At 42.6% G+C, this 12,248-nt stretch overlaps 1 protein-coding gene across 3 annotated transcripts in view; it reads left to right on the top strand.

Moving 5' to 3' along the window:
- LOC117358035 (malate synthase, glyoxysomal-like) overlaps positions 1-12,248 on the top strand; it is a 90,739-nt gene that overhangs the window by 33,021 nt on the left and 45,470 nt on the right. For all 3 annotated transcript variants that reach the window (XM_033939460.1, XM_033939469.1, XM_033939453.1), the window contains exons 8-10: positions 3,470-3,626; positions 6,326-6,524; positions 9,339-9,417. In XM_033939460.1, coding sequence (XP_033795351.1) covers positions 3,470-3,626; positions 6,326-6,524; positions 9,339-9,417 — 435 coding nt within the window. The remainder of the gene's footprint in view (positions 1-3,469; positions 3,627-6,325; positions 6,525-9,338; positions 9,418-12,248) is intronic.

The following is a 12,248-nucleotide window of genomic DNA, read 5'->3' as shown; positions in this document are numbered from 1 at the left end:
TAGAGGGCGGCTTTTCCTTAGCCATACAAATGATTACGTGTAACTGGAAGAACTGGGATCGCCTTAATTTTAATTTTGGTGGGCAAGTTTATGCTTAACTTATAGATTTGAAAAAATGAATGCAGATATAATGGGTCATACTAAGAGATTTAAGTTAGTCTGGGGCCCTTTGATATCTTTTATGGTTGTGTTGTATTTGGTTTTGGGGGTTTTCCCTTTGATCCTGTTGGTATATTGCACACACACCCAGGGGGAGGGAGGGTGGGAGAGAAATATGTCATGGTTTTATTCTCTTGCAAGGTATAGGTTGGGTGGGGATTTTGATTGATTATAAATGCATATATGAATAATGCTGTTTGTGTAGATACTGTAGTGCATTTTTGTTAACTTTTAAAAATTAATAAAAGATTTAAACAAAATCTGTAGCGTGGCTTTTAGTGCTGGCTGCGGTGTCAAGAGCTCAGACACTCATAGAATTCCTATGAGCGTCAGAGCTGTTACCGCCACGGCCAGCACTAAAATTCACGCTACGGTTTTGTAAAAAGTGGGTTTAATAATAATAACAATAATAATAATAACAGTTTATATACCGCAATACCGTTAAGTTCTATGCGGTTTACAGAAGATTAGTGGCGTACAAGTTGAGTTAACTTAAGGGATGTGGGAACAATTGGGAGAAAGGGCAAGAGAGGGGAAGGAGGGAAGTGGGTCAGCTGTCCACGTATTTCAGGAATAGGTGAGTTTTGAGGCGTTTCCTGAATACCTCATAAGTGGTGGGCAATAGGAGTTGTTCTAGGTCTTTACCCCATAGAGCAGCCTGATGTGAGAGAAGATGCTCATGGTGTTTTTTTAGTTTGCATCCTCTAACCGGGGGAGAAACGAAGTGCGAGTGGGAGCTTCTCTTGTGTTTGTTGGCTGAGAAGGAGAATAGGTCAGTGATGTATTTAGGGGTTAGACCATAGAAAACTTTAAAACAGAGGCAGGCGAACTTAAACTTTACACGAGCTTCCATCGGCAGCCAGTGTAGCTGTTTGAAGTATGGCGTCACGTGATCGAACTTCTTTAGACCGAAGATTAGTCTGACCGCAGTGTTTTGCATTAGTTGTAATCGTCGCATATTCTTTTGGGGGATTGCTAAGTAGGCGATGTTACAGTAGTCGAGTTGACTTAATACGAGGGATTGTACCAAGATTCTGAAGGCAGAGTTATCAAAGTATGCTTTAATGGATTTAAGATTCCAGAGGGTGAAAAAACTCTTTTTGATTAGGGAGTCCACCTGATCTTTCATGGTGAGGCATTGGTCCAGAGTTACACCCAGTATTTTAATGGTGGGCTGTATGGGGTAGTTATGTTTGTTGATGTCTAGTGGGGTTTTGGTGTCAAGAGGGCGCGGTGAAGCGACAAAGAATTTTGTCTTCTCAGTATTGAGCTTGAGTTTGAAGTCTGTCATCCAATGTTCCATCAAGTTTATGGCTTCTGATGCTTTTGGAATTGCTTCTGAGATGGAGTTGGCAAATGGGATAATAATTGTGAAGTCATCAGCGTAACTGAATAATTTTATCCCCAGCTGGGATATAGTGAAGCTCTGGAACTCATTTTCAAAGCACATGGATAAGATTGGGACAGGTAGGGAAAAATGCTTGAGTATCTGAATGTAAACTGCGTAGACAACCTCCGTTGATAGGCTGTATTTAAATAATTAACCCCCTCCTTTACTAACGGGTAACATGGGTTTTAGCGCTGGCAGTAGCGGTAACTGCTCCAACACTCATAGGAATTCTATGAGCATTGGAGCAATTACCGCCGCTGTCGGCGCTAAACCCACGCTACGTGTTAGTAAAGGAGGGGGTAACTTAGGTTCCCTTTTATCAAGCCGCCTTAGGGTTTTTTATCGCAGCAAATGCTCCATCACTCATAGGCGTTCTCTGAGCGTCGGTGCTTTTACCGCAGCAGCCACCAATAAAAAAAACCCTAACGCGGATTGATAAAAGGGGGCCTTAATGTAGCTGGGTTTAATAATCTAATCTAATCTAATCTAAACCTTAAGTTTATATACCGCATCATCTCCATGAGTTATGGAGCTCGACACGATTTACAAGAACTTAAATAGTAGGTGGAGAAGAAGAAAAAGGATTACATGAACTTATGTGTAGAAGGGGGGAGAGAAAGGGGGGGGAGGATAGAATTACAATTTGACGAAAAGCCAGGTTTTCAGTTGTTTGCGGAATAATTGAAGGGAGTCCAGGTTCCGCAACAGGATGGTGAGGTCGTTCCAAAGACCTGTAATTTTGGAGAGAAGGGATTTTCTCAGTTTGCCTGAATAGTAGATGCCGCATAATAATAATAATTTATTTTTATATACCACCTGATCAGCGGTTCATAGCGGTTTACACAATCGGTACTCAGCATGCAATCTAATAATAACATCATACATAATAAAATTCTAAGTAACTAATACAAGCATTAAAACTAATGAATAAGGAAAACACAATATAAACTAAAATAAGTATAGATACAAAGATTAAAAATACATTAGAACTGCATGATAATATGAAAATCAATAATGTATATTATAGTGTCTAAATAAGTGAGTTTTAAGAAATGGAGAAACAAGATTCAAACGTGAATTTATTAATCCTGCTTGGAATGCTAAGGTCCTATCCAAACATTTTTTGTAACGACATGCATTTGCTGAAGGAAAATAAAACCAACCAGATCTACGGATATTTTTCTTAGAAATTTAAAAAAAAAACTAAAATGAGAAACAAGGTAAACCGGTGCTAAGCCAAATAAAACTTTAAAACAAATGCATCCAAATTTAAATAATACTCTAGCCTCAAACGGAAGCCAGTAAAGCTTTTGATAATATACACTGATATGATCGTGTTTTTTCAGATTAAAAATCAAACAAATAGCTGTATTTTGTATGATTTTTAGTCGGCTAGTGGTTATTTTATACAATCCCAGATAAATAACATACAATAATCCAATATCGAAAGGATTGAATATTGAACCAGAATTATAAATGATATAAAATCAAAATATTTCCTAATAGTATGCAGTTTCCAGAGGACAATAAAACATCTCTTAACCAGAGAATCTGTATGGGCCTTAAAAGATAAGGACCGATCTAAAATAACCCCTAAAATTTTCAGCATAGGAAATATCGAATAAGATTGACCGTTTAGAAGTAAAGTTGTTTGGATAAATTTCTAGCACAAAAGTCCATAAACCAATACGGCAGATCTGGGGAAATCCACTGCTTATCCCTGAGGTTAAATAGCATGGCATCTTCCTACTTTTTGGGGACTTTTCCAGATACTTGAGACCTGGACTAGCTTCTGCTGGAACAAGATTCTGGGCTAGACAGACCTTTGGTCTGAGCCGGCAGGGCAATTCTTGCATTCTTACATTTGAGATGGTTTCCCCCATTTTAATGCCTGGATTTTATTTCTTTTCTGTCCGGTAGCTGAGTTTGCCAGCTGGCACCATCAAAGCCACTGTGCTAATAGAGAGCATTCTGGCTTCCTTCGAGATGGAAGAAATCCTCTATGAGCTGAGAGATCATTCTGCTGGACTGAACTGTGGGATCTGGGACTATTCTGCCTCCTTTGTCAACAAGTTTGGTGAGAAAAGCATGACCTGTATAAACTGATAAACTTTATACGCAACTGATAGGTTCTTTACTCAGTTTAAACAGGGAGAAAAAAATTACCATGGTGGTATAAATTAAGTTCTGAATTTTTGAAAAGAAACCAAAAAATAGTCTTAGAGAAATTTGGAGCATTGAGATAAGGCAGTACATTTCTGCATCTCAATGGCCCCGAATTTGGACTCGGAGGATGAGATGGACAGCGTCAGCATCTATGAGACAAACATGGTTTTTCCTAATTTACTTTGGTAATTTGTCCCCACTGCTCAACTAAATGTATGCAGGGTTCCGTGGTGAATGTACGTACTGCTAGCTGGAGATTTGTGCTTAGATTGGGAAAGAAAATAGCATGAGGATCTGGCATTTTCTGAAGTATATGTGCTATTTACACTCTTTCTTTCACTACCTGCACACATAGGGCTCCTTTTACAAAGGTGCTTTAGGGCCTTATTGCGTGGAACTACACGCGCCAAAATGCCGTGCGCACTAGCAACTAAACATAGAAACATAGAACATGACGGCAGAAAAGGGCCACGGCCCATCTAGTCTACCCACACTAATGGCCCACCCCCTAACTACCTCCATGAAGAGATCCCACATGCCAATCCCATCTTTTCTTAAAATCTGGCACGCTGCTGGCCTCAATTACCTGTTGTGGAAGATTATTCCAGCGGTCAACCACCCTTTCGGTGAAGAAATATTTTCTGGTGTCGCCATGACATTTCCCACCCCTGATTTTCAACGGATGCCCTCTTGTTGCCGTGGGTCCTTTAAGGAAAAAGAGATCCTCTTCCACCTCGATACGGTCCGTGACATATTTGAACGTCTCAATCATGTCTCTCCTCTCTCTGCGTTCCTCGAGTGAGTACAGCTGCAACTTACCCAGTCGTTCCTCATATGGGAGATCCTTGAGTCCTGAGATCATCCTGGTGGCCATTCGCTGAACCGCCTCCTCTTGAGCAGGCGGTAGTTTTTCAGTTAGCACACGCTATAGCGCGTGCTAATCCGGTACGTGCGCTAAAAACGCTAGCGCACTTTTGTAAAAGGAGCCCATAGTATTAACCAACTGCTTGAAAGTGGTCCTCCCTCACCCCAAGGCTAAAAGTTCGTATTTGTGTGCTCATCGTATAATGTACAAATTAATTCTGCTCACCTTTAAATCTCTGACATTCAAAACCCCAGCTTTTATTTACAAAGCCTTGATTCCTTATACTTCATCTAGACTACTGAGGTCGATTGACCAATACTTATTGGTCATTCCCTCTCTTAAAATTATTAACACACGGCGGCAATCTATCTTTTCCGTTACAGCTCCTCAAACATGGAATGCCCTTCCAATTTATTTAAGAGAGGAAAAGAACTTGGAAAAATTTAAGAGCAAACTCAAGGGTTTTCTTTTTAAAGATGCATTCAATGACTAAATGAATTGCTTATGACTCTCATTTTATTTTTATATCTTTTGATAGTTTTCTCTTTCCCTTTCCTATTGTTTTTAACCTTCATTGTTTTTCTTTATAACCAGATTGTATATCCTTCCTAGCCTTTCCTTGTGTTTTATTATGTTTGTATAATTATGTTTGTACCCCCCCCAATCAAGGAAGTAAAAAGAACAAAACTACACGACGGCCTCCTAGCCACTCAAGCCGCAAGGCTGGACAACCAGATCTCCAACCTTCTGATGACCACCCCAGACTATAGGACGTTCAGAAAAGAAATAAAAACCACACTTTTCAAGAAATTCCTGAAACAGCAATAACACCACGACCTCTTAGTAACTCTAAAACTGACATTTGATCTACCCATTACTGCACTAATAATAACAAAAGAATCTCCACTATGACCACCTATTAACTCTTTTACAAACCACCTCACCCTCAACAACCCGCAAAATGTCTATAAGATCTAAAATTTACCTCTCTAGCTAATCATTGTAACTCTGTTCTTTTTTAAATTAACCTTTTGTAATCCGCCTTGAACCGCAAGGTAATGGCGGAATAGAAATCCCTAATGTAATGTAATGTATAAGTTGGTTTTTTATTATGTTTAGTAGATTTAGTTTTTTTTGTTAGTTATGTTTGTTTCCCCTAACTCTGTAATTTTTATTAATTTGTACATCGCCTAGAATTTGGAATAGGCAATTAATCAAATTCTATAATAAACTTGAAACTTGATAGTATGAGTGAGCATGAGGCAAGGACCATCCACAGACACAGCCAATCCACGGCGTAAAATAGAACAAAGCTCTTTATTGGGTAGTGTATCAATTATATACCCAGGCCTGTTCCTATCACAGGTCTGCTAACTCAGGAACAAACATAATCCTTTCGTAACTCTGGGCTTCTTTTATCAAGCTGCGGTAGGCGGTTAACACGCGGAATACCGCGCGTTCAACCGCCTGCCGCGCTAGTCGCTAACGCCTCCATTGATGAGGCGTTAGTTTTTTGGTGTGCCACAGGGGTTAGCGCGTGATGAATTATCCGACGCGCTAACCCCCATATTGATTTCCAAAAAGCTAAAATGAATGGACAATAGAATAATAAATGCAATTCACATTAATATTTTATTTGGAAAATTCAGGAAGATTTGAACAAATTAACTTATTCTATAGTTTTTCACAGGTTTAAGAGCCATTCTGTCTTCTTCTGAGTCTGTGTCCTATTTTGCTGTCCATAGGTCATCGACCAGAATTCTTGTTGCCAGATCGCAGCAAGTATGTGAACATGGAAAAGCTTTTCCTGAAGAGCTACATGGATTTGTTGGTACAAACCTGCCACCGCAGAGGTGCTCTAGCAACAGGTGGAATGGCCGCTCTTTTGTTGCCAGAGGACAAGGAAAGTGTTGAGTACCAAAGGGTCCTGGCTACTGTCACCCGGTAAGAAGACACAATCATATCAGTAGACAGAGTTAGGGTTTCCAAATTTTCCCAAAGGAAAATACGGACTCATGGCCATGCGCCCAGGCCTGTCCCATTCCACTTGTGTCACGCCCCGTTCCATCCCCCATCCCCGCCCCCGCCCCCAGACAGCATCACGATGCAATGATATCACAATGCCCCTTCCTGATGCAAATTTGATGGGAAGCTTTTCAAAACCCGGACAAAGTGCTGGATTTTGAAAAGCAGTCCAGATCCTTGGACATGTCCTCGAAAAGGAGGACATGTCCATGGAAATCCAGTCTTCTGGTAACCCTAAATAGAGAAGTATTGAGCCAAACAGTGGTGGGGCATCCCATCAGAGGAAATCACTCTCCCAAATAAAAGCTTTAGGGGAAAATTTAGTGACCTTTAAACTAGAGAATGACACAGTGGATGTTACCCAGGGCTAGCTGCGAGAAGCCACAGGTAACCCGCCAAAATGATGGAGGGGGAAAAGGTGCTCACCGCAGGTACGGGGACAAGGCCATCCACCGTCCTGTGGAGTGGTGAATGGCCTTGTCCCTTCAGTTAAGGGAGGGAACACGCGCGGTCACCGATCACGCGCGGCCCCCTCCCTCCTTCCTACCTACCCACCCGAATCTATCGATCACCCTTCCTCCCCCTTACCTTTGCGTCGTGTTTTAAGGTTCCAGACTTGTTGAAAGCCGCCGGAGCGTACGTGCAGTCGCGTGCGTGTGTGGGAAGAAGCTTCTCCTCTGACGCAACTTCCGGTTGCATCAGAGGAGAAGCTTCCGCCCACACACGCACGTGACTGCACGAACGCTCCGGCGGCTTTTAACAAGTCTGTAACCTTAAAACGTGCCGAGAAGGTAAGGGGGAGGGAGGGAGATGTATGGACCGCGTGAAGGGTGCCGAAGGGCAGTGAGATGGCGAGAGGAAGGGTAGATGCTGTGGGGATGGGGCGGTGAAGGGGACGGGGCGGTGAAGGGGATGGGACAGTGAAGGGGACAGATTTTTTCCCAGTGTCATTCTATACTTTAAACATAGGAACAATAATAGAAAAAGAGTGGTCAGATGCTTGTGATTCTTAAAACCACCAACCATTCTTCTTAAAACAACAAAATTACCAAATTCCCTCTGAATGGACACTTACTGTATTTGCCGGCGTATAAGACAACTGGGCGTATAAGACGACCCCCCAACTTTTACAGTTAAAATATAGAGTTTGTTATATACTCGCCGTATAAGACGACCCCTTCTTCCGCACACCTTCTGCACAACAAATAAAACTTAAAAGAACATCAGAATTTATTTCAACAATTTTAATTAATTCACTAAAGCTGAATAGAACAATAAACCCATGGGAGCTGCCATGCTATTTGTTTTCTAAACTGTTAACCAAACTGAAACTGTCAATGATAGAAGGAAGATAACATATAGAGGGAGAGAGCAAGTGCCGGGCAAGTCCCTAGCAAGTTTGCTGGCATGACAGTTTCCCTTTAAAAGCCTTCAAAAGCCTCCTGTTCGCCCCCGCAACTTCCTTAAGGGCTAGACTCCACACACGGCCGCATGTGCGAGAGACGTAGTCAAGAGAAAAGGGGTGGGGCCAGAGCGCCGCTGCTTCCCGCTGCGCAGGATGAAGGAGCTGGCACCCTTGTCACACTGATGTCCCGGCAGGTTTACTAGTACCGTAAGCACCGTAAGGAGGTAAGGAAGGAGATGTTAGGGCATGTAAAGTAAGGGCATGTAAACAGTACCCGGCGTATAAGACGACCCCCGACTTTGGGGAGGATTTTAAGGTACTGAAAAGTCGTCTTATATGCCGGCAAATACGGTATTTATGTAGCATGGAGGGCAATTTTAAAAACCAAAGTAAAAACACAACTACTTGAGTTGGTGGTGAACCCCTTGCTCCATCAGACTTCCTCCCAGCGCAAACACTTGCAATGTAGGCAGACAGGAGCAGTGTCCCCGAGTTGCCTCTGGCACCCCTAAAAGCTCAGTTTTAAGAACATAAGAGCTGCCATACTTGGACATACCAAAGGTCCATCAAGCTCAGAATCCTGTTTCCAACAGTGGCCAATCCAGGGCAGAAGTACCTGGCAAAATCCCAAGGAGTAAAACATATTTTATGCTGCTTATGCTAAGAATAAAGCAGTGGATTTCCCCACATCCATCTTTAAGCTGCCATTCGGCGAGATGACGTCACTTCCCCCCTCCCCACATCCATCTTAATAATGGCTTATGGACTTCTCTTATAGAAAGTTATCCATACCTTTTTTAAACCCTGCTAAGCTAAGTGCTTTCACCACATTCTCCGGCAATGAATTGCAGAGTTTAAGTACACACTGAGTGAAGAAATATTTTCTCTAGTTTGTTTTAAATCTACTACTTAGTGGCCTCACTAGATGCCCCCTGGTTCTAGTATTTTTGGAAAGAGCAAACAAGCAACTCCCATCTACCCGCTCAACTCCACTCAGTATTTTATAGTGCATGTGTGGGAGTCAGCATTGGTGCCAGCTGTCCAGGTTGCAAGTGATCAGGTTGGAAGATAACCACCTGCTCAAGTAGTTCTGTTTTTAGTTTAGGGGGGCAGGGGTGAGGGTGGGAGATGGAGCTGGAGATGAAATTTCATACCCACTCACTTTGGGCTCTTCAGGCCCAATCTAAATGATCTGGCTCCGCCTCTACTCATTTCTAAAATGTCTCCCTTACATTGTCAGGATAAAGCTATGGAGATGCCAAGTGATAACGAGCACCCATTTGACCATGAATGCCTTGATGACTAATATTTTCATTTCAAAATTGTAGGCTAAAACTCTTTGAAATTGAGGCTGGAGTGGATGGGTTTATGGTGTATGATATTGATTTGGTGGAACCAATGCAAGAGGTAATTATGTATACTCTTTGTTGCATCTCTGATTTGGGTCTCATTTATTTATTGGGATTTATTAATCGTATATATGAAGAGATTCTAGCAAGGCGATGATTATTAAAGCTTAAAGTAAAAGAAAAGAAGAAATGTATCCACTCCATTTGTATTTCACTGGACATTTTCTTCTTCAATGGATATTAAAATTAAATAGTGCCTGCTGAGTTACACGGTGACAGGTCAAAAACGCGCAAGACAATTGCACGCAGACAAAAATGCGCAGAAAACTCAGCGCAATGACAATGGTGCTCACAGACAATTGCGCTAAAGACAATTGCACGCAACTATATCTCCACGCAAGACAATTGAGCGCAGCGATAACTGAGCACGAGACAATTTAGCGCAAGATAACTGAGTGCAATGACAATTCAGCGTGCCCCTAGATGGTGCTTGGCGAACGAAGGACACGCACACGTAGAGCACATTAACACGTGATCACGTCAACGTGTTTTCAGTATGATTCCCTTGACTCTGCGTTTTCAATATAAGTCACGTGAATGCATTTTCGTTTCTATGGTTACATTTCCCCATTGTCTTACGCCAGGTTGTCTTTGTGCTCACTTGTCTTCACGCTCAATTGTCTTGCGCTCAATTGTCTTCCACTCAGTTTTCTCGCACTCAGTTGTCCATGCGCGATTGTCTTGCGTGCAATTGTCTATGAACCGAGTTACACACATACTTTTAAACACCCCATGACCCAGTGTGCTTGGTTGCAAGAAACATATTATAGGGTGACCTTGCGCGCTTATTACACACGTACACAGTTGTATTATAGTGGGGGTCTTCCTACTCCACTGTCATAAATGTGGGACGGGGACACACTTTGGGACATGCCTTTTGGTCCTGCCTCATTATCCAGCGCTACTGGAGGCGTATAATCTCTTACATGTCAGAGTTAGTTGGGAGAGCCTTGCGCAGTACTCCAGCCCACTTTGTCTTTGATTTGCCAGAGGCTTTTGGCCATTTGCCTAGGGGGCATCGGGCTCTGTGTAGGAAGATGAGCTTATTGGCCAGGAAATGTATTCTTCAGTGCTGGACAGTCCCTGACCCTCCGGCGTTTTGGCATTGGCGGAACCAATCGCATCAGTTGGCCACCTGGGAGGCGCCAGATGCCGGAGGGGCTAGGAAGCGAAAGATGATGTTCTTGAATATGTGGGAGCCATATCTGCAGTCCTTGCATCCAAAGGGACGCAGTGAGGTTTTAAGATGGGTGTCCTAATCTGGGCGCTCAGTTTGTAGGGCTGAGAGAGCAATGGTGAGTAATGGTGGGGTGGGGTGGAGAGGGGGAGGGATGTGGGGGGGGCATTGAAAGGTTTTAGCACTTCATCACGGGTATGATCTGTAGGGTTGGGTGGGGGTGGGGGTGGGGTGGCATCTTCGGGGCTCATCAGAGTCCAGAGCCCCTCTGGTCTTGCTTGCCCTGCATAGATTAGAAAGGGGGGGAGTTTGATTACTGTTACTCCTCTTCTATACATGCTTGTTATATTATTCTATATGATGCATCATTATTTGCTCTGTGCACTCTTGGGGTGCCCTGGCATTGTATTTGCTGTTGTTTGCATCAATAAAAATTGTTTGAACCTAAACACCCCAACTTTCAAACAGAAACTGTGTTTGAATATTGGGTAGTTTATGTGGTTAAGAACATGCAATAATTTTGCTAATTTCAAAAGACTGGTGTAATGTTTATCAGCATATATCTATATCTATTCCTTTCTCTCCTCTCTTCTACCTTCCATAGTATCTAGATCAATGCTGTCTTGTTAAAATGTTTATTTTTATTTTATTTTTCCTCTATCTCTACTTTTCACTTCTCTATTACCCTCCAGGTACTTTAGTTAGATTGTGAGCCTTCGGGACAGTAAGGGAATTTTTCAAGTACCTTTCTTATTTTTAATCTTAATGTATATTTTCTGTAAACCGCTTAGAACCTAACGGATGTAGCGGTATATAAGAAATAAATTACATTACATTACATTACATTACATATACTTTGTTAGAATGATAGTTACAAATGTGGATTCCTAATGCCCTTCTACTGAAAAGCGCACCTAAGATCAGTGGCGTAGCGAGGGTGAGAGGCACCCTCCCCCACCCTCCTACTGCCGCATGTGTACCACTTCCCTTCCCCTGTACCTCTGTAACATTCCTGGCGTGAGCCTGCATGGGCTCTCCGTCTGATGTCACTTTCTGGTCTCTTTCACATTTCATATCTGTATAGGTATGTGCAACTCACAAATGGAAGAACAGATTAGATTAGATATCTCTTCCCTCAACCTCTCTTCCCCTGACAACCCCTTACCTACACTTCGGCTCTTCTGGCTTCTGTGCTGTTAGTGTATTCCTCTGTCATTTCTTAGGCAGGCAATAAGCTGCAGAGACAGTAGCTTAGCAACCTTCTGTTCTGCTTTTCCCTGTTGCCTATTGGCTGGCTAAGGTTCCTTAGGAATGTCTGACCAATGCAGTGCAGGGGGAGGCGGGACCATTAGTTACAGAGACCATGCAGGTTCCTGTGGGACAATTTCTTTGGCCAATTCTGTAACAGCGATCGATGTTCCAACAAGTTTGCATGCAAATTATTTGCACAGAGGTTCATTGTTATCCCTTCCGATCGGTCGCTGTAAGGGCGACTTTGACACATGCGCAGAGCCAGTTTGGGGAAGCCTGAACAGTTGAGTGGTAGGGGAAATCCCAAAGCAGTCTCCTGCCACTCAGCTGTTGGGGCTTTTCCCTTTTTTTTTTCCTTTAATGGCACAGATGTGCCTCATTAAAAAAAAAAAAAAAGGTGA

This window comes from Geotrypetes seraphini, chromosome 1 (genome assembly GCF_902459505.1).
Source record: "Geotrypetes seraphini chromosome 1, aGeoSer1.1, whole genome shotgun sequence".
Lineage (NCBI taxonomy): Eukaryota > Metazoa > Chordata > Amphibia > Gymnophiona > Dermophiidae > Geotrypetes > Geotrypetes seraphini.
This window is presented reverse-complemented; position numbering and strand designations above follow the sequence as displayed.